This window comes from Rattus norvegicus, chromosome 8, assembly GCF_021556685.1.
Source record: "Rattus norvegicus strain SHRSP/BbbUtx chromosome 8, alternate assembly SHRSP_T2T, whole genome shotgun sequence".
Lineage (NCBI taxonomy): Eukaryota > Metazoa > Chordata > Mammalia > Rodentia > Muridae > Rattus > Rattus norvegicus.
This window is the reverse complement of record NC_141541.1, coordinates 126,852,501-126,878,337: the sequence shown is the minus strand read 5'-3', so window position 1 is coordinate 126,878,337 and position 25,837 is coordinate 126,852,501. Positions and strand designations below refer to the sequence as shown.

The 25,837-nt window shown below is 50.6% G+C and overlaps 1 protein-coding gene across 8 annotated transcripts in view; it reads right to left on the bottom strand.

Annotated features, from left to right (window-relative positions):
• The window catches only part of Acvr2b (activin A receptor type 2B), a 37,688-nt gene that overhangs the window by 6,471 nt on the left and 5,380 nt on the right, over positions 1–25,837 (bottom strand). For 3 of the 8 annotated variants that reach the window (XR_015626379.1, NM_031554.1, XM_087560540.1), the window contains 9 exon segments: positions 5,459–5,666; positions 5,043–5,152; positions 4,769–4,920; positions 4,553–4,696; positions 3,227–3,370; positions 2,882–3,030; positions 1,948–2,062; positions 617–755; positions 398–528 (listed from right to left, as the gene is read on the bottom strand). Coding sequence is in view for 7 of the 8 variants with exons in the window: in NM_031554.1 (NP_113742.1) it covers positions 398–528; positions 617–755; positions 1,948–2,062; positions 2,882–3,030; positions 3,227–3,370; positions 4,553–4,696; positions 4,769–4,920; positions 5,043–5,152; positions 5,459–5,666 (1,292 nt within the window). In the remaining variant the exon portion in view is untranslated. 8 annotated transcript variants of the gene reach the window in all.

The window sequence follows — 25,837 nt, the reverse complement described above, 5'->3', positions numbered from 1 at the left end:
GTCAGGGGATTAGGAAGGGCCTACGGCCCAGGCCCAGTTATAGCCATTATAGGTGGATTATCAGGCTGCAAATTCCCTGAAACTCCTCTCCTCCCGCTGGTTACCCCACGGAGCCCGGGCCCAGGAGAATGTTCGCTCCCGCTCCCCGCAGGCAGAGCTGCTCATCTTGGAACACTGGAACTCAAGTCAAATAAACACAAAGCCCAAACACAGAGCTTTGTCCAACGTTTCCCAGTTGAGCCACAGAGGGGACAAGAAGGAGGAAAGGGCCTACCATATTTCCCACAACCTCAGGGATATGTCCCTAGAACCCAGGGAACATGGTAGCCTTCCCTCCTCACTCCGAGGCAGGTTCCCTTCACGTACCCCTGTTGACTCCAGAACCCAGCTCCCTCACCGGATGTTTCAGCCAGTGATCCTTAATGGTGGGCCTCATCTTCTTGTGGACAACCACCTCCTGAAGCTCCTCCAGTGAAGGGTGTTGGCCAATCTCTTCCTCGAAAGGCAGCATGTACTCATCGACAGGCCCTGAGTGACGGGTGGGGGCTCTGATGGAATCACAAGGCCCAGCTCCAAGCCCCCAGCCCAGGGTGCCCATAGCCAACAAACCACTCACCATCTGCGGCCTTGCAACGAGAAACGAGCTCCCACAGCACCAGGCCCATGGCGTACATGTCGATACGCAGGAAGGCGTCTCTCTGGAAGTTGATGGCCCCCTCCAGCACCTCGGGGGCCATGTACCGTCTGGTGCCAACCTACAGGAAGACAAAGGACAGGATCTCCAGAGACCAGCTGTACTCAAATGCAGTTGGCTGGGAGAAGCAATGAGCACCAGGCTGGGTAAGACTGGAATTCTGAGCACGAAGCGTTGGAGCTGAAGCCCTGGTCCGTCCCTTTGAAGCAGGGTTATGATTCTATCTGACAGTAACTGATGGACTGGAGGCAGTGCTTGTTAGACAGCTGTGCAGCCCTGGAACATCTCAAACAGGCTACTCTGAGGCTTTTTCCTCCAACGGTGCCTAAAGTAAAGCCAGACACTCGGAAGGCTGAGGCAGGAGAACTAAAAGTCCCAGACCAACCTGAACGACACAGAGACAGACCCTCTAACAGATAAAGAGGCAGCTTAGCTCCTAAGGCACCAGCCACTCAAGTGTGAAGACAGAAGTTTGGATATCGAGAAGCCACATAAATGTGGCAACAGCAGCACAGGGAGGGGACGATGGCGTCCCCAGAGAAAGCTGGCTAGACTACCTGATAACCAGCAAAGGACCCAGTATTAATCGACAAGGCTTAAGGTGATCAAGGAAGATGCCCAGTGGCTACCCCAGGCCTCCAAACCCAGACAAGCAACTCGTGTGGAAACGGGAATACACAGGTTAAATAAACAATGAAGCAACAGTCAAAAGGCCGAAGAAGAATGTGGAGAACTCGTTTAAACCACAGGGAGACTCCCCCAGGATGACTGCTGGCTTAATTTTCATGGCCTTTTCTACACGTTTGGCTGGGATTCTCAGCACCCTTTCTTTCCTCTTTAATCTCGCTTAATGACTACAACTGAGGGCAGGCAGGAGCCTCTGTGGTAAAGGCTTGCTGCAAGCCACACGACCCAAGTTCAAGCCAAGGAACCCACATGCTGGAAAAAAACCTGACTCTCTTACACAACACACACACACACACACACACACACACACACACACACACACACAACGTCTTTTGGGAAAATAAAATAAAATTACAACAGAAAGAGAAAGACTGAAATACCAGGACGAGCTGCCGAAGCCCAAATGAAGCCTGGATCCCTCAGCCGGGTGGCTGGAGGAAGCCTCGCCAACCTCTCTATTGGTGAGTTAAGAACCTAGTTCCCAAGTTCCCACGTAGCTCTGCAGTCACCCCAGCTGAGCCCAGAGCTCTGTGCCAGCCTCTCCTCCCACTGCCCAGGTTCCTTACCTGCCCATGGGTATCCCCTGGAGGCTTCCCCGGCTCAAACCGAACAGCCAGGCCAAAGTCAGCCAGCACCGCGGTGAGGTCGCTCTTCAGCAGAACATTCTTGCTTTTGAAGTCCCTGAGCAGACCAAGAGCAAACTGTCACACAGGTTCAAGACCCGGCCCACCCTGAGATGGCTGATCTCGATCCTCCTCCCACCCTGCCTCTCAAATTACTAGAGTCCATGACCTGTAGCTCCTGGGTCAAACCATCCCCACCTCTGTGGGGCAGGAGACGAACGGCTTGGGAGTTCAGGGGCCCATACAGCAGGTCCCACTCTGGCAGCTGGGTAAGACCCTATACCACAGCACTAGAAGCTGGCCCATAAATCTCACAGGGCATGGCACACAAATCTTACAATGTTTGGAATGTGAACAAGAATATAGAGTCAGCTTGCTAAAGCCGCACAGGCAGGGCAGTGCTCGAGTGGTGCAGGCAGTCCACTCTGCCTAGACTAGAAAAACCAAAACCGAACCAACCAAACAACAGCGTGGCTCAGAAATCCTAAAAGATCCTAATCCAGAGCTCCGTGAAGTTAGGCACTGGTAATTGACTACCGTTTGCCCTTTTAAATCTCATCGGTATAGAGTGGGGCTCCCCAGGGGAATAGTGGACAGCTGATGTTATCGTGGCGACACATAAAACACGTGTGCTCTGTGCTAGCAACCATCAGCAAACATGGACATAAAAGGTTCTGGACCACAATCTGAGAATTTGAAGAGCCAGCTCTCCAGAGTCAGCACTTTCTCCTGTGCCCAGCAGAGGGCGCAAGAGCACTGGCCTGGAGAGCTAGCTGTCTCCAGCTACGGGAGAGCAGGGTTTACTGGGACGCAGCACAGGCACATTCAAGGAAGCAGAGCCATGCTCTACAGCAGGGAGGGCTCCTTAACCAGGTACCTGTGGGCAATAGAAGGCTTGTGGCCCTCGCCACGACACCACGGCACATCCTCATGCAGGTACGAGAGGCCTCGTGACATCGTCTCTGCCACATGACACAGCTCGTTCCACGTGATGATGTTCCCCTTGAGGTAATCCGTGAGGGAGCCCTAAGAGAAGGCAGCCGACTGTGGGCAAAGGCTCCAAATGCAGAACAGGGTGCAACCCAACCCAGGCCCAGCGGGAATGTCCTGGTGCAAGCGTGCAGAGGGGACCGAGGTGCGGCTGACACGGGGGTCGACTCATGGCAAAGCCACCGTTGGGACCTCCCTGTCCACCCCGGGGCCTTGCTGGGGTGTAGCTCACCTTGTCGTGGAAGGCTGTGATGAGCCACAGCTCCACCTCCAGGTTGGAGCCTCGTTTCTCTGCAGCAATGAACTGCAGGAGGTTTTCGTGCTTCATGCCCGGTGTGCTGAAGATCTCCCGCTCACTCTGCCACGACTGCTTGTCCTGAGGTAGGGAGGCGGCTCAGCCCTGCCACAGGACAGCCACCCCAACATGCCCTACTTCATCCCCACCACTGGTCTCCTGGCCTCCACATGCACGAGGAGAGCCAGGCCGGCAGCAGTCTCTGGGGGAGCTGATGCCAGCGCCCTGATTTACAAACGCTGAGTGAGGTGCCCAGCCAGTATCAGCCAGCAAGTGCTCGACTCCTCAAGCACCCTGGGCGACTAAGTCCAGGCTTGCCAGGTGTCAGGAGCCTCTGAGTAGACCATAACGTCAACTACCAAACTCGGGGACCAAGGAGGGGCTCCGGGAGGCTAAGGGCCTGCCAGGCAAAAGCATGAGGACCCAAGTTCAGATCCCCAGACCCCTATACAGAGTTTAACCCCAGTGCTGGAAGCAGGAAGATGGGGAAGGCAAACAGGGGAGGATACCTGGTGCTTGCCAACTCCTCTACCAAACCAGTCAGTCCCAGGCTAAGTGAGAGACCTTGTCTCAAAAGAACTTTAAAGGGTAGAAGCCTAGAGAGGTGGCTCTGAGGTTAGGAGCACTGGCTGCTCTTCCTGAGCACCTGGGTTCAATTCCCAGCATATAGATGGTGGCTCACAACCTCTCTAACTCCAGTCTCAAGGATCCAACACTCTCTTCTGGCTTCCACAGGCACCAGGCATGCATGTGGCACGCATAGATAGGTACATGCAGGCGAAACACCTGTACATGTAAAAAATAAGTATTTTCATTAAAATAAATAAAATAAAGAACTGTAAATAAGTGGAGAACCAGGTACGGTATACACACCTTTAACTCCAGCACTTGGGAGGTGGAGGCAGGTGGACTTTTGTGGGTTCAAGGCCAGCCTGGTCTATATGTCAAGTTCACTGAAATCCTGACTCCAAAAAAAACCCCAAAAAACAAAAAACAAAACAAACAAAAAAAACCAACAATAAAGAAAATTATTCAGTGTCGATCTCAGCCTCCACACATAGGCCTTTGTGTACATAAAACATGCAAACTGCATACACACATGGAAGTAATGGCAAGACCCAGAACCCACGTGGGTCAAAGCCTGACCCTAATCCTATGATGGACTCTCAGTTCTGAATCAGAATCCCGGGCTGCCCTGTGGGGAAGAGACTCCAGCTTGGACCCCAGTGAGAGAAGATGGCTTGAAGACCCCCAAAAGCTCACCTGAAGTGGGAAGATCTTCACAGCCACAAAGTCGTTCATGAGCTGAGCCTTCCAGACGCAGCCAAAGCGACCTCGAGCCTTGATCTCCAGCAACTGTAGCGGCTTCAGGCCCACCAGAGGCGATGGGGGAGGAGGCCCAGGGTCCTGGAAAAGCAAGAGCTTAAAGGAGTCTGCGCAGCCGTCCCTACCCCCGCCCCCACGCTGGCACTGTCTCACCTCATGGATGTCCACGTGGCCGTAGGGAGGCTTTCGATGTCGGTACATCCAGAAGGCCAGCAGGACGATGAGAGAGAGGCCTCCAATGGGCAGCAGCGAATAGGCCAGCACCGTGAGCAGGGTGGGGGCTGTCGGGGGTGGCTCGTACGTGACTGGGGGACACATGGAGCCCTGTGTCACACAGCCCGCCCACTCTAACACTCCAGTAGGCCCTGCAAACAATCCCCACTGCCTCCAGAGTGCCACTTAGACCCTCTTCCCACAGGCCCCTCACCTTCTGGGCCCCCAGGCTCCGGCAAATGGGTGAAGCGCTCGTTGCAGAAATTGCCTTCACAGCAGCAGAAATACACCTGGGGGTTCTCCTCAGTGGCCACACACTCCTGCCTGAAAACCCAGAGTCCCCGTTAAAAACTCCACAGCAGGGACAGCAAGACTCTCCCAGGCCCCTCCCCTCAGGCAAAGCAGCTTCTGAAACATCAGCAGGTAGGGTGAGCCCACTTCCCTTGAAGAGTGACCCAAGGCTGAGAGGGACAGGCAGGCACTGAAATGCTACCCGAGCTGAGGAGGGCAAACACCAGAACAGGGACTTGGGATCCAGGGCAGTGCCTTAGAAGATACCCCGAGATCAGTGGGTGGCGCATGCGCAGCTGGGCTACGGAGGCAGCAGCAGCGGAAATGTGCCCCGGGTACCTGTCGTAGCAATTGAAGTCATCTAGCCAGCAGCCCTTCTTCACCAGCTCGATGGTGCCCGAGCTGTTGCGCCACGAGGCATAGCAGTGCAGCCGCTTGTCCTGTTCCCCCTCGCAGCGCTCCAGGCCGCTCTGGTTGGTGCGCTCCAGCTCCCAGTTGGCGTTGTAGTAGATGCACTCCCGAGTCTCAGCTTCCCCTCGCCCGGAACCTGCGCCCCAAAAAGGAGAGAAGCTGAGCGCTGCCCAGTGACTTTTAACCAGTCCTGAAGATGCTGAAGGCGCCTGGAGAAGAAAGATGCCAACCTACCCCCCTTGCCACCCACACATCAACACCTCCTACGAAGACCAGGCTAGTGCTCCGTTCCCTGCCCACACCAGCCTGTAGGCGGGGCCTTCCTGCGTGTGTGTTCACCATCTCGCCTGTGTTCACCAGGTGCTGCAGAATAGCTACGCTTACAGGAAAAGGGTATGCTCCCAGGGTCACCGAGGGTTCTTTTTTCAGACAGAAGGGCTAAGCTGCGATCACAGATCAGCCTTCCAGCTGGGTTTAGCTGCACACCCACAGGTACGACCCACCCACTCTTACATATCTATCTTTTCCCAAAGAAGTTCCGTCCAGATGGCTGGACACAGCCATTGGAACGAACACTCGTCATGGCCTCGTCCACCCACTCCACCCTTCTCATCAACCCCACCAATAAGCTGCAGTCCCCACCGCTTTGCCCACTATGATCCCATGATGTATCCCTGCTTTGGATGTAGGACAGGAAAGAGCACACAAACGCCAAAGGCATCTTGTTCCCTCTCCAGACTTCCCCACGAAGGGGTGTGGCATTTATTACCTCGCTGACAGAACCTTACGCAGATACCCTAAAGGAAATCAGTGCTGACTCAGCCTTGCTGCACCTCAATCCACTGGCACCCCAGCTTTCTCTAATAACCCACATGAGGCCAGAGGGGCATCAGGGAAGGGGCTCCCACCTGACCCGAGGTTGGCAGGGTGCTCAGTGCTAACACCACTCAGTTTCCCAGGGTCCAGTGCATATAGGAGGATCCTGACTGGCTGTTCAGGGAGAGGAACCCTCAAGACAGCAGATTCCAGTCACACTCACAGCATCTCACCAAGGTAGGCGGAAGCTCCTTCTAGGGAGGTCTAGCCTTGGAGAAGGTGCCAATCTCAAGGCTCGATCCAGGTAGGACCCACAAGGTCAAATGTTACCCAGTCAGAATGGCAGAATACAGCCTCAGCCCTAGCCATACTGGGTCATGTTGGCCTAGGGCCTGACACTTGTGGTGACAACCTGCCAGGTGGCTAGAACTCAGCCTGGCCCAGAAGGGTCTCAGTATCCAGAGCAGGACTCAGGTAGGGGTTTCTCTCACAGGATCTATTCAACCAGGGGGCTTATATTTGTGGACAAGACTGAGGAATGAGTGCAGGTCTGAAGACAGAGCCTGAGCAAGTGCCAGGAGCCAGGGTGGCACCTAGAGTGTCTACAAGCCCTGCTACTTGTGGCAGGAACGGGTAGTTGAGCTAAGTGAAGCACCCAGTCCAGGGAGGACACAGCTCCTTTTCCACATCTGGAGTCCCACCCCGCATCAGCGGCCATATTAGCTGGGAGTTTATGGGACATCCACAAAGTGTATGAGGGAGATAACCCAAGTCCTCCCCAGGAGAGAGTGAGAGCAGTTGTAGCATGAACACTCCTGTGTGCCCTTCTCAATTGCTTCCCAGATGCCCAGCTTCCTCCACAAGCCCGGAAGGCTGACCCCGAGCTGCTGAGTGCTAGAATGAGTTCATACCTAACATATGGGGTGGACAGCCTACAGGCAGAGGGCTGTGGGTATACTCGAAAGGAAGGGAACAAGGAGGAGGGATGGCTTCACTATGAAGCAAGACACTTGTTACAGATGCTGAGGGTGGAACCTTGGACTTGGTGTGTGCACTGTCTGCTCACCCCCTGACTATCTACCCCTGCGACTCTTCGGGAGAGGGCCACCTCCGTTCAGACTACAATCAGCCCTGAAGTCACAGAGTGGCCTGAGCCTGGTCTAGCTCCTCTTCCCCCTTCCCCCCCCCCCCAGGCCACTGTCAGGCACCAGCCACTCTGGCACTACCACAGGATCCCAGCTGAGAGCCTGACAGGTCCATACCAAGGCTCCAGGTAGGACCCAATGGCTCACCGGAGCCACTGACCAGCCCTGCAGAGCAGCTTTGAGCTGGGCAGGCTGGTCAAACTCCAACTCCTGCAGATGCCTCCTCACAGCTCTGTGCCTGGAGCGAGTCACCTAGCCACTCTCCTCCAAGAGGTAACCGACAGGACCTGCCTCCTAGAGTCGAGGTGATCCTTCCAGTCCAGGCCTGACTCACACCAAGCCTGCCTGCAAGCTTTGCACCCCATGTGACATTCCACATCCCTCCCACACCACACCCAGGCCACTGCCAGCTGGAGACCCAGGGGCCTCCCATTTCCTCTCCTCGCTGGCCCCGTTTCTTCACACTCTCACACTGCCTATTTATAGCATATGGCAAAATTCCAACCACAAGGCCACAGAGCCTTTTAATAGATGAAGGCCTCCCGCCCACAGCCCAGGAGCCAGGTCAGGAGTCTCCCCAACTGGTCCTGCCTCCTCACCCATCCCAACAGAGAGAACCCTACACAGCTACATTTCCATCAGTCCCCAGGACCACAGCCAGGGTAGCTAGGGATGGGGAGCCTACAGAAGGGGAAGGGTGGGAAAGGCTGGGAGCATGAGAAACACACAGGCACGCTCACATGCACACGCGCGCACACACACACACACACACACACACACACGAGCTCGAGTGCGTACACACACAGACACACGCACACAGACACGCACACACAGAGCACACATACACACAGAGCACATATGCACGAACCCTGGATTGGTAGACTGGGGGGGGGGGGGGGGAGACCTGTCAAGTACCTACAGTTTATCTTACAATCCCTCACCGTAAGCACAGAGCATGATTCAGTGGTTACAAGTATTTATGCTTTGGTTTAAAACAAATGGCTTTGATTCCCAGCATCCACGTGGTGGCTCACAACCACCTGTAACTCTAGTCCCAGGGGTACTGCATACACACCATGCACATGCACATGCATGCAAAATACTAATACCCACCATAAGGTAAGTTTCCTTTGAACCCTTACTCCAAAGAACCAAACCAATTAAATTTTGCTATTTGGCCTCACTGTGTTTATGAGTCACTCAGACTGACACCCACTTGGCAGCGCATGCCACACCCAAGTTACTATAAAACACAGGAGAACCAAGTGGGCCACTTCACAGACGGCAGAACTAACTGAAGCAGAGGTTCAGGCTCTGTGCAAGCCGTACCCTGAAATTCCATGGTTCAGAGCCCTGGGCCTGCCCAGTGTAACCTCACCTGGTTCACCCGCTGACCCTCAACCTTTGACATGGTGCATACTGCCAAATCCCTCTCCAAAACAGCTGACCCAGTTTCCCGGAGCAGCCCACCGAGCCGCGCCCTCAGCCGAGCTCCCCTGGGAACACCTGCTTAGCCAGACTTCTACCCATGTCCTGGCCAGGTACCTTCTCCTTATGCTGTGGAAAATCCACGCCCTTGAAAGCAACGTGTGTTGCTGCATAATGACCGTCTCTGTTCACAGAGCCAGGCAGTGGTAGTGCACACCTTCAGTCCCAGCACTCCAGCCCTTGGGAGGCAGAGGCAGGTGGATCTCTGAGTTTGAGGCCAGTCTGGTCTACACAAAGAAACCCTGTCTGGGGGTTAGAGGAGTATGTCTATCAGGTGCTAACGCGCCTAGAACGTTTCTTGTGGTGTTTTCCCAATTTATCTTTTCCTTCCTACTTTCATTTTAAAGCTTTCTGCCTACTTTAACTTTCTACAATTCAATCTAATGCTTCCTTACAACCAGACATGAGTCCTAACACATTCATTATTAAATCTGCATTTTCTCTATTCTCTGTTGTTTTCTTTCCTTTCCTGCAGTTCTGTCTGTTGATCAAACACAGCACTCCATGCAAGTCAACCACATGCTCTACCACTGAGCAACATGAATCACCTTTTAAAACGTCCTACGTTGCCACCTGTGGCCTGGAAGCTCGGGGTTCCCTTCAATTCTGGCATTAGCTTGTCTATGAAGTGTACCTTAGACTGTACGTCTGTGTTAGTCAGCCTTCCCCTGGGTATATAAGCTACCTTTTTCAGGATTCATTTTGGCTCATCAGCTGAGGGGAGAAGGAATTGGAGGGCAAGAATGTGAGGTCACCAGCAGCCATCTATGGGCAGGGGCAGGAGCTCGAGGCTGCTTGCTTACTGCGGTGCTGCAGGAAGCAGGCACAGGCTGGAAGGAAGGTTGAGCTATCAAACCAGCAGTGATCCACTTCTTCCAGCTAAGCCCTCTCAGAAGGTTCCAGAACCTCTGAAAACATCTGCAACAGCAGAACAGTGTTCCGACACATGAGCCCACAGGGACACTTCACACACGAACCATAGCGAGAGCTCTTACTGTTTGGGGGTCCAAATGCTGCAAATGTTTAAGTTTTGCTTCTTTGCTTATTGTTTTAGGATACAATCTCCCTCTGTAACCCTGGCCAGTCACAAACCTGTGATCCCCCTGTCTCAGCCTCCTTGGATCCCAGTTAAATGTCATCACACCCAGGCTTCTCCTGGAAACTTAATCCCCAATTCAATGAGGTTGGACAGGTGGGGTTGGGGGTCTCCTAAGAGATGACTGGCTCGTGAGGACCCTTACTTCATGAAAGGGTTAATCACAGAGAGGGTTGGTCATCACAGGAGTTATGAACAGCACCCAGCCAACCCCTTCTACTGCAGGAAAGTCTTCCCTAAACGTTAGCACCAAACTCATTTACCAGCCTCCTCGACTGCTAATAAACCATCCAGCATGTGGTGTAACGATGGCGGTCTGTGTTCTCTCACAGCAGCAATGGACTAAAGTATCTGCACCCGCTGCTTTTCTCATCACTGTGGCCAAACACCTGACAACAGGTAACTTAAAGGAGAGGAAGGGTGTATTTGGGCTCACAGTCCATCACAGCAGGGAGACATGGTGACACAGAAAGCCAGTCCTCAGCTCACTGCCCTTCCCCCATCCCCCACCCACCTTGTAAGTTAGTCTAGCACCTGATTCAGGGTGGGTCATCCCTCTTAGTCCAACCTCTCCGAAAATATCCTCAGATACACCCAAACCTGGACCTTGCTGACGGCCCAGGTCATTTCTTACCCGAGTCTAGCTAAGGGTGGAAACCCGCCATCACCCGCCACCCCCTTTTCATATGGTCCTGCCACTTGGTAATTCCTTAAGCTCCCTTATAAAGCACTTTTCTTCCTTTTACTGTGTCTAATCTGGGTATCTCCTCTACTTAGTCTATTTTAACTTTAAGACAGGCTTCTCTCCATAGCCCTGGTTGTCCTGGAACTCCCTATGTAGACCAAGCTGGCCTTGAACTCAGAGATCCTTCTGCCTCTGCCTGTCAAGAATAGTACCAGGCTTGCAAAGTATGCATGAAACCCAGGATCTGATGCCCAGCACCAAGAAAAAGGGAAATCACACAGACACACACAGACACACACAGACACACACAGACACAGACACACACACACACACACACACACACACACACACACACACACACACACACACGGGGGGGGGGGGTGGAGGGGGAGAGGGAGAGGGAGAGGGAGAGGGAGACACCATGTGTGCCAGGTCCTCTGGAAGAGGTCCTGACCACTGGACCATCCACAAGCATCATCATCTTTTTTTTTTTTTTGGGACCTCAGACTGGAAAAGTTGTACTCATCATCCATGCATGACTCATACAATACCCGCAGGTTGTAGTCATCATTGAACCCACATCACCCATCCATTCTCTAAAGTTGGCCATTGATTGAACAATTGATCACTAGTACTGTTGATAGGATAGCCATGAAGAAAAAAAAAAGAAAGAAAAGGAAACCCTAACTACCAGATCCTTACCTTAAACTTTACAGGACCTTTTGCAATGACCACTATCTCTTTCATTGTACACTCTTAATTTGGAATAATCGTATTGAACGTTTTGTTTCTACACAGGCCATATTAATCCTTTGACTAAAGTTCCTCTTCCAAGATAAGAAACTGAGACGGCCAAGAGGCATTAAACGCAAAAATATAAAGAAAATCCAACTGAAGAATATAGGAAAAACTCATACTGTCTCAATTCAAGCATCATCTTCTTAAATCAATTTTTATATTCTATTTTTTGGATATCTCAGAATCCCCTTACTTTTTAAAATTTACTATCATCATCATCATTATAATTATTATTACTATTAATTTTGGTTTGTTTATTTGTTTTGTTTCCGAGACAGGGTTTCTCTATGTAGCGCTCCCTGCCTATCCTGGAACTTGCTCTGTAGACCAGGCTGGCCTTTAACTCAGAGATTCACCTGTGTCTGCCCCCAATACTGGGATTAAAGGCGTGCAAATTGTGTGTGAGTGCAGGTGTGTACTGACAACTATGGAGTTTTGGTTTCTTTAAAAACAGAAATATTATAAAAATGTGTTTAGGTTTAGTCCCAGGTATGGCAATACGGGGCTGCTTTGGACCTTACACAGCAGCTGACTACGATGTGCCTGGCGCCCTAGCAGAGGCACGGTTTGGCCAGCTGCAGGTGGTTTCTACAATTGTGTGATGTTTGGATTCTTGAAACTTTTCAGAGGCTATATAAATGCTTTAGCTCAAGAAAAAAAAAAAAACCTCTCCCCCTCCCTCCTCTATACTTCTTTCTCTCCTATGTGGTGATAGGAGGTGAAACGGGTGAGGGGAATAAAGGGTGGGAAAAGAGGAAACACAAAGTAGCAAAGGCCAGCTACCCAGGTGAGGACAGGTGAGGGCCAGAGGCATTGGACCCCACCTCGCCCCCTCCCCATCACAGGTGATCATGAGCTGCTAGGACCTCCACAGGAACAGTGTGCACTCTTAGCCAGCTCTTTCCAGCACCCTCCTTTTCTAATTTTAAAATTTACTACCTCTGTTTGTTTCTGATGACTTTCACTTGGGCAGATTTTTCTTCCTCACAGTTTGAATTTTAGACATTGAGCTTATGTCCAGATGGGGCCTTTTCTGTGGAAATGCCACCTTCCAAGGGCGGGGGCACCATTTTTGCTTCTGCCAAACCCCGTGCCGATTGGAACACCTTTACTTTCTGGTTTAGAGTTTCCCAGAACAGGATAACATGAACATCTAGCTTCCAGGTCATGCCTGCAGTTACAGTCTGAGGGAACTGCATCTGCCCCCACTCCCCTCCCCTTTCCTCTTGGCTGAGACAATTATCCAGTCCTCTGCCAGCCCCAGGCTGCACTGCTGCCCTCACTAAAGATGCCAAGGGAGCCTTGGGGCAGGAGGACCCTAACCTCACTTCCACACCTACTCAATCCACCTCCAACTCTCAATTAAGGCAGTGGGCAAGACTGCGGGAACGAGCAACTTTTATAGCAAGACGTGTGTGTGTGTGTGTGTGTGTGTGTGTGTGTGTGTAAGAGTATAGACGTCCCGTGTGCAGGTCCCACGGAGCCTGGCAGGAGCGGGCGGCAGACGCCCTGGAGGTAGAGGTACAGGAGCTTGAGAGCCACCAGATGTGGGTGCTGGGGACAGAACTCGGGTTCTCTGGAAGCCCCGGGTGCTCCACTGGACCACGCCTGCAGCCCAGGATGGGCACTGTGACTGGTGTAGGCACGTGCCTCTGTGCCCTCACACTGGGCCTCCACTGTGAGGACGCTCACTATACTCTTAGCATTCCATGGGGGCCTTTTAGCTCACTCTTCCACTGTAAATGCCACAGAGAGTCCAAGAGCACTTTCCAAAGTGACAGGAGGAAGCCAAGACATCTCATGTCACCTCCTGACCAGACATCATAAACAAGTCCGACACCACCGTTCCACAGTACAGGGCACAGCCCCATGATTCCTGAAAAACACCAGAGAGCGTCCTTCCAGGTGAATGCCAAGGGTTATAAGCATGTCCTCTACAGAGGGAGGTTTCCTAAAGCAGAAGCCTCAAGGAATAAAAGAACCTACAGAAAGGAAGACTCGGAGCTGCAGAGCAGACGGAGAAGCGGGAACTGACCACGCAGAGCCCTCAACTGGCCGTGGACAAAGCCGGGCGGCATGATTACCACCACAGAAGGAAGCATCCAAGACTTGGCACGGTATGATGCCAGCTGTCACTGTAAGAATGGTGTAAAAAGGCAGAAAGCGGACTCGTTAGCGCAGTTGGGCCTCAGATGCTCTCACGACTTGAAGCTGCAGGTCGCCTTGCCCAAACCCACAGGCGGAGCCAAGCTGATTCCTAGAGGCATAAAACAGAACTGGGCAGACAGGAGCAGGCCAGCTCAGGCCTGAGTCACACTGGAACTGAAGGACGACGGGCATCCCAAACACAGGCCCTCAGCACTCTCCTATCTGCGGCTTCCAGAACCAGCCTCTCCACACACAGACCAGAAGACCCTCCTCAGCAGAACCTAACTGACTCCCAAGACTGCCTAATCAAGTCTCCCAGCCTGGCCAGCTCCACCCACTGGCTCAGAGCTGTCAATCAGCACTCAAGCCCGTCCTTAACATAAAAGGCTAAAGAGCAGCGAGGGACACCAGGGGAAGATGGTGGGACAGCAACAGTTTATAGCCCCAGAGCAAAAGCAAAGCCCAATAAACACATGAGAAGTAGGGCAGTTAGCCGTGTGTGTGTGTGTGTGTGTGTGTGTGTGTGTGTGTGCACTCGTGTGCTCATACACAGATATCTAGTAAGAAAGAAATGGCACCTACAATGCTACAATGGATAAGCTGACTGGCCTTTGACCTTCCAACAACCAGTACTTACTTGCAAGTCAGACTACCGTTGAGGCGATGCCTTCCACTCACAAGCCCAAGAACGGCAAAGGCAGAGGAGAAAAAAACAAGATTACCTACAGGGCTGGAGAGGTGGCTCAGTGGTTAGAGCGTTGGCTTGCTCCTGCAAAGGACCCAGGTTCTATTCCAGCACCTGCATGGTTACTAACAACCATCTGTAACTCCAGTTCCAGTTCCGGGGGATATGATGCCCTCTTACAACCTTTACAGGCCCCAGACATGCACATGTACATGCAGGCAAAACACTCATAAACATAAAATAATAAAATTAATAAATCCTAAAAAAAAAAAAAATCCCTCCATCTGCTCTTTACCAGAATATAGTAGCATCTGGTTGTGATGGTGCAGGCCTTTAATCCCAGCACTAGGGAGACAGGCAATTGGATCTCTAGGAGTTCTAGGCCAGCCTGTTTTACATGGCAAGTTCCAGGGCAAGCAGAGCTACAAAGACAGACCCTGTCTCTAAATAAATATATAAACAAATAAATGGTACTAAAGGGAGGGCTCTGACTTTAAGAGCTTGTTCTGATCTTAGAAAGAACTCACACACAGACACACACACACACACACACACACACACACACACACGATTCAAAATAATGTCCTGGAGGGTAGATGCCACCAAAATAAAACCAGGAGTAAAACAGAAAACAAAAACATCAAGTTCCAAACAGAGACACAACTGATAGGTATATTCTGGGGGGGCCGGGGGGTGATCACGAAAAATTCAGAATGACAAAGCCAGGCCAGGATGGATGCCAGCAAACCACTGAACCCTCTAGCTGACCCTAGAACTAACTACCCAGGAAGGGGACAGACTCCATACAGTCAAACAAGTCCCAAAGACCTGGGCAGGTATTTCGGCAGCTGCTCACCACAGAAAAATCCAGTCAGCAGAATTAGCTGCCATTACAAACGGCGGAGGCACCAGGAAAACAGCATCTGAGGGGGAGAGCACAATCTAGACTGTCCGTAGCTGTCATTCACAATATTCTGACAAAGCCAGCAGACTTGTAAAGTCAGGTTATCATCGCCCCTCCAAAGAGGAAGCACAACAAATGCGAATGCGGAGGGCGGGACGTTGGAATTACCAGAGTTTAAACTAACGCAAGTGTTTTGAAAGCAGAGAGCCAGCTACATCTGGGGCTGGGGGATAATAGAGCTCAGTGGAGAGAGAAGAACCCGGTCCGGGTCTGTAAATCTTCACTCTCCTTAGCTACATGATGCCTTCAACCAGAGATGCTGTTTTCTATGGCCTGTTCCAGGTGCCTTCAGCAAAGAGATTGGCCCTGATGAGCAGAAGAGGGAGACCCTGTATCTACTTTCTACCCAGCTTCCTGACATCTCTTCAGGGCCACAGTGTACACCAATGCAAGGGTCCTCTACACAGGAACCGAGAGCCTGGATTCTGAGCTTTCCCTTCCTTCTATCTGTGCTTCAAACACCGACTCATGTCTGGGGATGCTTCCGGATCACTCCCTCCCACCGTGCGGCGGCTTGCCAACCTCCGAGGTGAGCTGAGCGCATGGCATGGCCGGCTTTCCTCTCCGAGTCCCCTCAGTCGCTGAGATTTACAGCTGCATTCCCTCAGACTACGGTAAAACTGCCTTAGGGCTTCAAAACAGAATGGAGGGAGGAGAGACAGGAAGACAGAGCCCACCGGTTTATACAAAAGAGCCCAGAAATTGTTACGGACGGGCGCGCGGGAACAGAGACCTCAGGACAAACCCCCAACATAGTAGCTTCCAGCTGAGCTAACATAACCTGCGCCTTCACTCCCAGCACAGGGCCAGGTAGGCAAATCTCTGGGAGTCCCGGCCAGCTAGGGCTACATACCTATCTGAACAATAACAAAGCGACTTCCACTGCAAAATATAACCCAAAGGAAAACAGAACTCACTTTCAACCATCATCCGTACTCCAAAATGTTACAGACTCAACTATGACCATAACATACATCCACAGGTTAGAACATAAGCCTTCAGTGTGTTTATATTTAGACAGGTGAAGAGTCGGACCTGGTGGTGCCTGCCATTAATCCCAGCAGAGGCAGGTGGATCACTGTGAGTTAGAGGCCAGCCTGGTCTTGAGATACTGTCCCAAACAGCAGCAGCAAAACAGATACGGTGATGGAGGAGTCATGGGGAAGCTCTGAGTGTGTACAGAGAAAAGGCCGGCCACGGTGGCAGGCAGCCTCCTGTAAGCCAAGAGGAGGGAGGTCTCTTCTCCATCAAGCCTGTCAGCATCTTACTCTTGAATGACTGCAGTGCTATGTGATTTTCCATTAAGTCTACAGTGCAGACAAAGGCACACATACTGTTTGTCACCAAGATGATGTGGAAGAGCCAACTGGGGCATTGTGCAAACTAGAGACACTGCCACAAGTCCAGTGTCATTGAAACCCATGAGCAGGGCCTGGCGAGTGGGCTTAAATGGGGACAGCTGAATCAAGACACCAAAGAGGAGCTGGGCTTTGAAAATCACACCACCCCAAACTGCCTTCCCTACTTTTACAGGTAATCATGGCAGAGGGCTGTATAAAAGAACAGGACGCACACAGAAATTCCAGAGGTCCTCTGCCATGAGATCTTTATTAAAACTGTATTGCAATCAGAATTCTGCCACACCAACATTTTGTCAATGCACTGTGCCTCCAAGTGCCGCTTCCTAGAGTTCTTCAGTCACCCTCCCTCGGCAGTTGCCACAGTCCATAAAGAGGATAAAGGTGACACCCAGAATGGTAATTGGTGCATGCGAACGAACACACACACACACACACACACACACACACACACACACGGACCCCCACACCCCAGACAGACCACTGCCATGTCCCTCCTTAGCCCTGACACAGAATGGGAAGCGGGCTGGTGCTGGCACCTTCGCCAGGTGTGGCTTCTTCATCCTCCATAGCAAGCACTTTATGAGGTTGAGGCTGAAGTCCAGACCTCCAGAAACCCACACTTTGAGATCAACCACCACACCACACGGCTTCTGCACCTACTTGCCACCACCTGTCACTTTCACTGCCTATTAAAATGCAAACTACGCACATCTTGTGTTCCCAGAGTTATTCTTGTCACCAATCTACACAAATGATATACAGTCAGAAAGCCCACCAACAGGGGGTCAATAAAGCCCAGCCTATCTCTGCATCTGAGAACTTTTCATGACTATTATAAAGAGTGAAGCCGGCATGGTGGCCACACCTTTAATCCCAGCACTTGGGAGACAGAGGCAAGAGACTCACCCCAAATCTGAGGCCAGCCTGAGGTACACAGTAAGTTCAAGGTCAGACTAGGCTATAGTAAGACTTTGTCTGAAAAGTCAATCAATCAACTGATCGATCCACCGTGATCTAATTCCTGCCCTTAAAAAAAAAAAAAAAAAAAAAGCAAAAGACAAAAACCAAAAAGATCTTAGTAGATATGTGTATTAGAAAGCTTGCCTACATGGATCTGAGTTTAAAAGGCATCTTGCTGACAGTGAACAAGATGAACACACACACAAACCATTCAAAGGTGTGAATATTGGCATATAAAATATAACAAGCAAAACCAGTTTATGCTGCTGGATCAAGAAAGTAGCTAGTTGGGCTGGAGTGGTGGTTCAGAGGATAAGAGCACTGACTGCTCTTCCAGAGGTCCTGAGTTCAATTCCCAGCAACCACATGGTGGCTCACAACCATCTGTAATGGGATCCGGTGCCCTCTTCTGGTGTGTGTGAAGACAGCTGTAGTTACCCTTAGGGATGGATGCAGCAACCAACGTGGGCTGAGATGGCTTCAGAGCACACTTAGCATTCACCAGACCCTGACTGTGGCCCTAAGAGCCAGTGAGACAGGAGGGGAGTCTGGGGAGACTCGATCCAGATGCTGACTGTACAGGTGCACTGGGTTTGCGGAAACACATCAAGATCTCACTCATAATTACACTTCCCATCTTTAGAAAAAAGGTTTTAAATCATTATTTTGTGTATCATTCTTTTTCCCTGAACCTATGTCTGTGTTACCATGTGTGTGCCTGGTACCCATAAAGGTCAGACGAGAGCACTGAATCCCCTGGGACTGGAGTTACAGATGACTGGGAGGCACCCTGTGGGTGCTGGTACTCCCGTCTGGGTCCTTAACCACTGAGCCTTGTGCATGGGAAGCGCTTTCTACACCCACTCCACACACACACACACACACACACACACACACACACACACACACACACACACACGAGGCTATGCTTCGCTCATCATCAGACTTCTGTATGTGTCCTATGCCTACAACCAGACCAGAGTGACAATTTTGGAACTTTAGTTTCAATAAAAACACAGAAATAATAAGACTGTTTTTGTTTTAATCCCAGGTTTGGCAATAGGGGGCTGCTTCAGACTTTCTTCCTCGTGCTCTGGCGGAGGCGTGGTTTTGCCAGCTGTAGATAATTTCTGACTGGGTGACGTTGGAATTCTGGGAACTTTTCAAAGTGTATATAAATGCTAGAGCCCCGAGAAGCAGGGTGCTGTTTGCTGGTTGTTCAGGGAAGCTGACTGTAACTTGTTGGTAGCCATGCTCAAAGAAGAAATGAAATGAATTAGATTCAGGGTCTCTCTCCCCTCTACCCTTTCTCTCCATGTCCTTTCTAGTGATAGGGGCTAAAAGCAGAGATATAAAGTCGGGGGGAAAGAACCCTCAGAGTAGCACAGACTGGCAACAAGTGGCACCCAAATGTGGGGATCAAAAGTTAAGGTTAAAAATGGGAAATTTGGGTAGGGCTGTGCTTGTGGGGGAACGCTGACCTTGCCTCCGCCCCGCACGCACTCAGATAGGTTCCTAGGTGCCTGCAGCAGTACCAGCTACCCTGCTCCTAGGCCCTCCTTGATGCCCTGACTCCTGAGCATCCACCGCAACATGGAGAGCCAAAATGAGCCCCCAGGCCTTTCCCAGGGCAGTGAGTCCCTGCAGATTGCTCCCCAGTTGCTGAATATCATGTACTGCAGACCCTGCAGCACTTGGGCAACATCTGACAGTTCTGGGCCCTCTGCTGCATCAGCTATCAACCCTGAACCAGCATCTACAAGGATTCCCTGGCTGTGGGCTTCATTCTGGGCAATGTGGGGGTGGGAGGAGGCGGGGGACGGGGAGTCCTTGGGGACTCACACCAATAAAGCTTTGTTACCAGCCCTCTTCTCTAAAACCGACCCCTAGTCTACCTTGACCCCAGTTACTGGCCCCATTCCTACCCCAAACCTAGGTTCTTATTAAAATAAGGTTTGTGTTTTCTATTTTTTAAAAATGGGAAATTTGATTTCAAATGGCCATAGAGGAAACCACAGGGAAGGAAGGAATGGATATTTCCTTTTCAAGAGGCCAGCAAAAAGTTTACTGTGGCCTCTACTGCTGGGATATCACTTACTTTGCTCCCAGAAGGGATTTTTCTGTTTTCTTTTTTCCTTCTTCAAATATTCTGTTTCAAAAAAAGGTTGGAAGAATGGCCGAGCAGTTGGAAAAATTGCAGGTGGAAATGGAGGGGCCTGGGTAACAAACAAATGGCTGAAGGGGGGACGGAGGGGGGAGTCTCGCTACTCGCTTTTCTGAACCGGTTGCAGCTTTGGTGCTGCAAAGGTGGAGATGGAAGCTCTTGAGAGGCAAGGAGCACCAGAAGAGAGAACACAGGCTCAGTCCCAGAGACTGAGCAAGAGACCAGGAGTTTCCCACAGGAAGAAAGAGGAAAAGAAACTGGCAGAGGGCGGCCAGGTCAGAGAAAAGCTGAAAAGTCAGGACGATCCGATGACAGTGCCAGAGTGGGAGGAGGGGTGGCCCAGGGTCCCACCATCACCATCAGCTTTCTCTGTAGTCAGTGTTCTCCTGCTAATGATGTGGGGCAAGGTTAGGATGCGACAGGATGATGTCCTACAGATGCGATCTAGGGCTTTGTAAAGAGGCTGTGATTTCATATGGGATGCACTCTCCTTCTGTGAAACAAATTCTAAGTAACTGGACTACTCAAAATGCAATTATGTTCCAAGACTGGAAGGGATTGGTAACAGCTGTACTAGAGCCCAGCCTGCAGTTGCAATGAAAGAAGCTTCAAATACAGAACAGAGAAATAGAGGGGAATGGATATTGTAAAAGACCAGTTGCTAGGTGAAGGGCAAGAACAGATTCAATCTGATGAGGTAACTATAGGAAATGTTGCTTCCTGGCCTTAAGCCTGGGACAAGGTTGAGGCCAGGGGGGAAAAAATATCCACTTCATTTAACAAAAATTACACAAGGCACTGGAGAAGCCATTGCTGGCTGTTTTTTTTTGTTTGTTTGTTTGTTTGTTTGTTTTTAAACAAAGATTAGTTTTGGCTGTAAATAAAGCTGTATCAGACCCTGATGCAAGACAGGTGTTTGTGGAAACCTTGGCATTTGGAACTTTGAATACTGGACATAAAAATGTTATCGAACCATTAAAGTTGTGAGCAGCACCTGAAGATGAGTGGATAAGGGATAGATGCTAATAGTTCTAATAGGTACCATGCTAATATCATAGGCCAAACTAGAACTAGAGTTCTCCAATATCAAAGTGCCAGGTGTTTCAATTTCCAGAAATGCATTCATAAGCAAAGAGACTTTGATGAAGCAGCTAAAGGTCTCAGAACTCAAAATGCCCAGTGCTTTAATTGTGGGAAATATGACTGTCCGCAATAAAATTGTGAACAGGGGCTGGAGGGATGGCTCAGGGGTTAAGAGCACCGGCTGCTCTTCCAGAGGTCCCGAGTTCAATTCCCAGCAACCACATGGTGGCTCACAACCATCTGTAATGGGATCTGATGCTTTCTTCTGGTGTGTCTGAAGACAGCTACAGTGTACTCACATACATAAATAAATCTTTAAAAAAATAAAAATAAAAAAATAAATAAGTAAAATTGAGACTTGGCCAGAGATAAACATCTTACTGTATCCCCCAAAATTTAACGTTATAAAAAAAGCCACTGGATATGGTCCCTTGCCCTCGGGGATTGTAGGAAGGACCTTGGGAAGGAGTTGACTGACTTCCCAAAATTTTTACATCCAAAAATTATACATGAAGATTTCACGGGAGAAATTAAAATTATGGCCTATACAAAAGGAGAGATGCAGTTTAACCCAGGTGCCAGGGTTGCTCAGATGGCTACTGTCTCAAAGGCAGAGCTGCTCCAGGAGAAAGAGCAGGAGAGGTCTCCTGAAAACCTTGGGCCGCTGACCCAAAAAGCTCTTAAGCTTACTGAAAATGTCTGTTGATAATTTCCCAACACAAATTAATGGCTTAGACAGAAGCAGAAAGACATAGTGACAGCTTTGGAATTCTGGTTTCTTTAAAAACACAGAAATACAGTAAGAATGTGTTATCGTTTTAATCCCCAGTGTTGGGATATGGGGCTGCTTCCGATGTCTGCAGCAGCTGACTATGATTTGCCTCGCGCTCTAGCAGAGGTGCGTTTTTGCCGGCTGCAGATAGTTTCTGCAACTGCTCGACATCTGGACTTCTGGGAACTTTACAGAGGGTATATAAATAAACCCTAGGGTCGCCAGAGGCAGGGTCAGTGGTTTTGGTCATTGGGGTTGCAGGGGAGTTTAATTGTACTTTGTTATGCTCAAAGGAGAAACAAAAGGAAGGAATCAGATTTAGGGATCTCTATCTCTTTCTTGTATCCTTTCTCTCCTATCTAGTGACAGGGTATGAAACTGGGAAAAGGGGTTGGAGCAGGGGAAAAAATGGGTGGGAAAGAGGCACCCACAAAGTAGCAAAAATCCAGCTACATACAACAGTGGTACCAGTAGGGGCTAAACAAGAAAGGCTAAGGTAAAGGTTTCATGGGTAAAAGCACATGCTGCCAAGCCTGGAACCTGTGTTTGATCCTGGGCACTCATAAGATGGGAAGAACGAGCCAACTCCCACAGGCTGTCCTCTGACCTCCACATGCATGCCATGGCACTGTCTCTCACACACTACACATCTTAAAAGTGTAAATAAATAAATAATAAACTATCATCATCATCATCGTTGTCATCATCATATTACCTAAGTATTACCTATAGTTGCCCTATTGGGAGAAGAATGCCTGAAAGAATATGTACCAACCACAAAAGACTTAGCTGAGAGAGATGAGGACATAGTTCAACTGGGAGAGCATTTGCCTGGCACTCACGAAGCCCTAGGCTTCATCCCCAGCACTACGGAAACTGTATGTGGTGAGGCACACCTGTATCCCTGGCACTCGGGAAGTGCGAGTTGGAGGATCCTAGTCCAGCATGGCTGGTTGGTTGGTTGGAGGAGAGACTGGACTACGTGAGATCTTATCTCAAAAAGGTATGTCGCAGGAGGGTGATGGCTCGGTAGGTAAGAGTGGTGAGCCTCTCTTGCAGGGGACCTGGGCTCCATTCCCAGCACCTACATTAAGCAGCTCACGACCACCTGTAGTTCCAATTAAAGGGGACCTGACATCCTGTCTGGCCTCTGTGGGCAATGCTTATATACATGGTGCACGAGAATTTACAAGGGTATGTGTGTGCACACACACAAACATACATACATATATAAAAATAAACCACTTCTTAAGGAGGAGAGCTTACTCAGAAGACGCCACTTTTTTTTTTTTTTTTTTTTTTTTTTTTTTTTTTTAGGATTTACTTATTCTATATGAGTACACCATAGCTGTCTTCAGACACACTAGAAGAGGGCATCAGATCCCATTACAAATGGTGTGAGCTGTGGTTGCTGGGATTTGAACTCAGGACCTCTGGAAGAGCAGTCAGTGCTCTTAACCGCTGAGCTATCTCCCCAGCCTGACACTATGCTTTTGTTTTCTGTTGTTTGTTTTTGACACGGTCTCCACAGCCCAGGTTGACCATTAAACTGCTCATCCTCCTGCCTCTCCTGCCTCTCCCATGAACGGAAGTCACAGGCACGTACTACCACACCCAACTTGAGACCTTGGTTGTACCTACAGCTAAATTTCTGCCACTGAATATGTGTGTGTTACTTAAACAGCTATAAATTTAATAAAAGTTAAAAAGAGTTTAAAAAAAATAGGACTCAGGTAATCTCTGCTCCCCAGCAGAGGTTAACTAGGAGACTCCTGGGTAAATGGTTTGTGTGCAAAGGTTTTCAGCTTAGAGGAAACAAACCTAGACCTTCCCTCAGGCAGGGGTCACTCACCTTTCTCAACTAACCTTGTGTCCTTGTAGTTTTTAAGTCACTTGGTAGATGAACCTTGGCCCACATGTTCTGTACAGAGAAGTTAGATCTCCCAAGGGGCCTGGGCCATAGACTAGACTCCTACTGAACCCCACTTCAAATTCACATACAAAGGAAATCCTCCCCAATATCCAAAATGTTTCCCAACCCCTGACTGCCAGCCTAGGACTCTCAGAACTCAGAAGCTCCTGAATCAATGGGCAGGTAACAGTGCGGTGGAGGTAGAAGGTGAGGAGAGTTGGCATGAAGGCGGACACAGACAGCATGGTCTCCACACCCAGAAACACTCTGGACCACTGCAGGACCAGAAGAAAAAAACACCCTGGCATGACAGCTCCCAAGTCAGCCGCCTGCTTCCTTTCATTGGCCCAGGCTGGTCTGGAGGGCAGTCAGGCATCCCTCCCTCCACTCAGATCGACAGACAACAGCTGGTCTGCTCACATCCTCCCAAATACTCAGCCACAAACACGAGGGAAACAGGCTCCTGCACCTTCCAGCCAAGGGCTTGAGTTTCCAACAGCCTTCCTTTTCCTCCCCAGAACTAATTTTAGCCTCCTTAGTTCTCAGAGGTAGAACCAAAATAGTCTGCCTAGGAACACGTTTACCAACAAGAGCATTGGCTTTGCCTCACAAAAGTCCTCAGCTGTAGCCCGGAAACTAGCCAGGGAGAAGCAGCCCCATTGTCCAGCAGGCCAGGCCCCCTCCAGAACATTCCCCAGGGAGGAGGGCCACAGACCTGCCCGGTGGACCAGGCTTTCTCTCCAGCATCACGTGTCCATGAATTAAAACACCAGACCGAGCTGCCAGGCCCCGAGAGGGTCTGGAGAAAACAGCACATGTGTGTGCACAGCATGATGGGAAAGAGCGGGACTGTCCAAGGCCAGAAGCCAGGACTAGCCCCACGCCAGGAGGAGGCACCCTTGATCCTTGGAACATCCCAGTGGGTCTGATCTGTGGATTTCCAATCCCTACCGTTGTCAGAAGTATCCTGCCAACCTTAAGGACCAACTTGAAGAAGACTGGAGGATCTCCCAACCCTTAAAACCTGGGTACCCAGAAGCACCACCCGCAGGCCTGCCTGCAAGGAGCAACCACCTGGACACCTAGGGCTCATTTGTAAGTCTGATCCTCAATAGGACAAAAAAAGGAAAGAAAAAGCACAGAATAAGGGGTGTCTGGCCCAGAGCAAAAACCTGGTGACATGGGAGGAAGGGCCAGACCCACGAATTCTAGGAAAGCAACCACACTGTCACAAGGGTTGGGGTGTGTGTGAGGTGAGGGTTGTGTGTACAGAAGAGGTGGGGTGTGGGGTTGGATGCAGAAGAGGTGGAAAGAAGCCTAGGAAATCTCCCCTCAGCAACACTTCGCAGGGCACGCGGAGAACTCAGAATGGTTGTCACAAGGCTTGTTCCACCCTGATGCCCTACCAGTAAGCAGCTCCACAATGTTGTACTGAGTGGGGTCAGGAAGAAATGGCCCCCAACAACTCCGCATGAAAAGAACTCAGGGAGCTGCCAGCCTGCTAGGCTAGCAAACAGGCCTCTGTGGCAGCAGGCTGTGTCTGTCATAGGCTACAGCAATACAGCCTTCTTAGGCAAGGCTTTCCCACCACATACCTCCCAAGCCCTGTGGGAAGAGACAGACCCATACCTTTGGGGTGAGGCTGCCCCCCTGCCCTGGCGTCCTGGCCCCGAGGCTCCAGGGCAGGACCCCTGGGAAGAAAGGGCATGCCAGGATCCTGCTATGGCTCCCAGGTTTGGCCGACGGGTACAGCCTGGGCTCACCCAGATCCCAGGTGAGCAGAGAGGGGGTGTCAGGCAGGCAGAGCCCCAACAACAGGCACTTCCTGACATTCTGTGGGAGGGAGAGGCAGAAGTGCCAGCCTCAAGGCAAAGGCCAGAGCAGGTGGGCGGGTGCCCAGCCACCCACAACGAGCCACCTCCCTGAAACCCGAACCACTTCTGGGAAAACTCAAGGACGCCAGGATTCTTCTCCGTGGCAGCCGGTCCACTGGACCACTGATTCTGAACCAAACACACACTCCAACAGGTTCAGAGAAGCAGGAGTTATCTACACTTTGAAGGAGAACCCAGCTCCCTACCCTACCTTGTCTCCAGAGGAAGAAAGATGGATGGACATCTCCCACAACCGTCTACCCCAGTAAAGGCTGAATGTTCTAGACCACGCTCTCATCCTACCTGAGTATGGTTTTGGCCCTACCCTCAGAGATGCCAAGAGTCACTCCCACTCA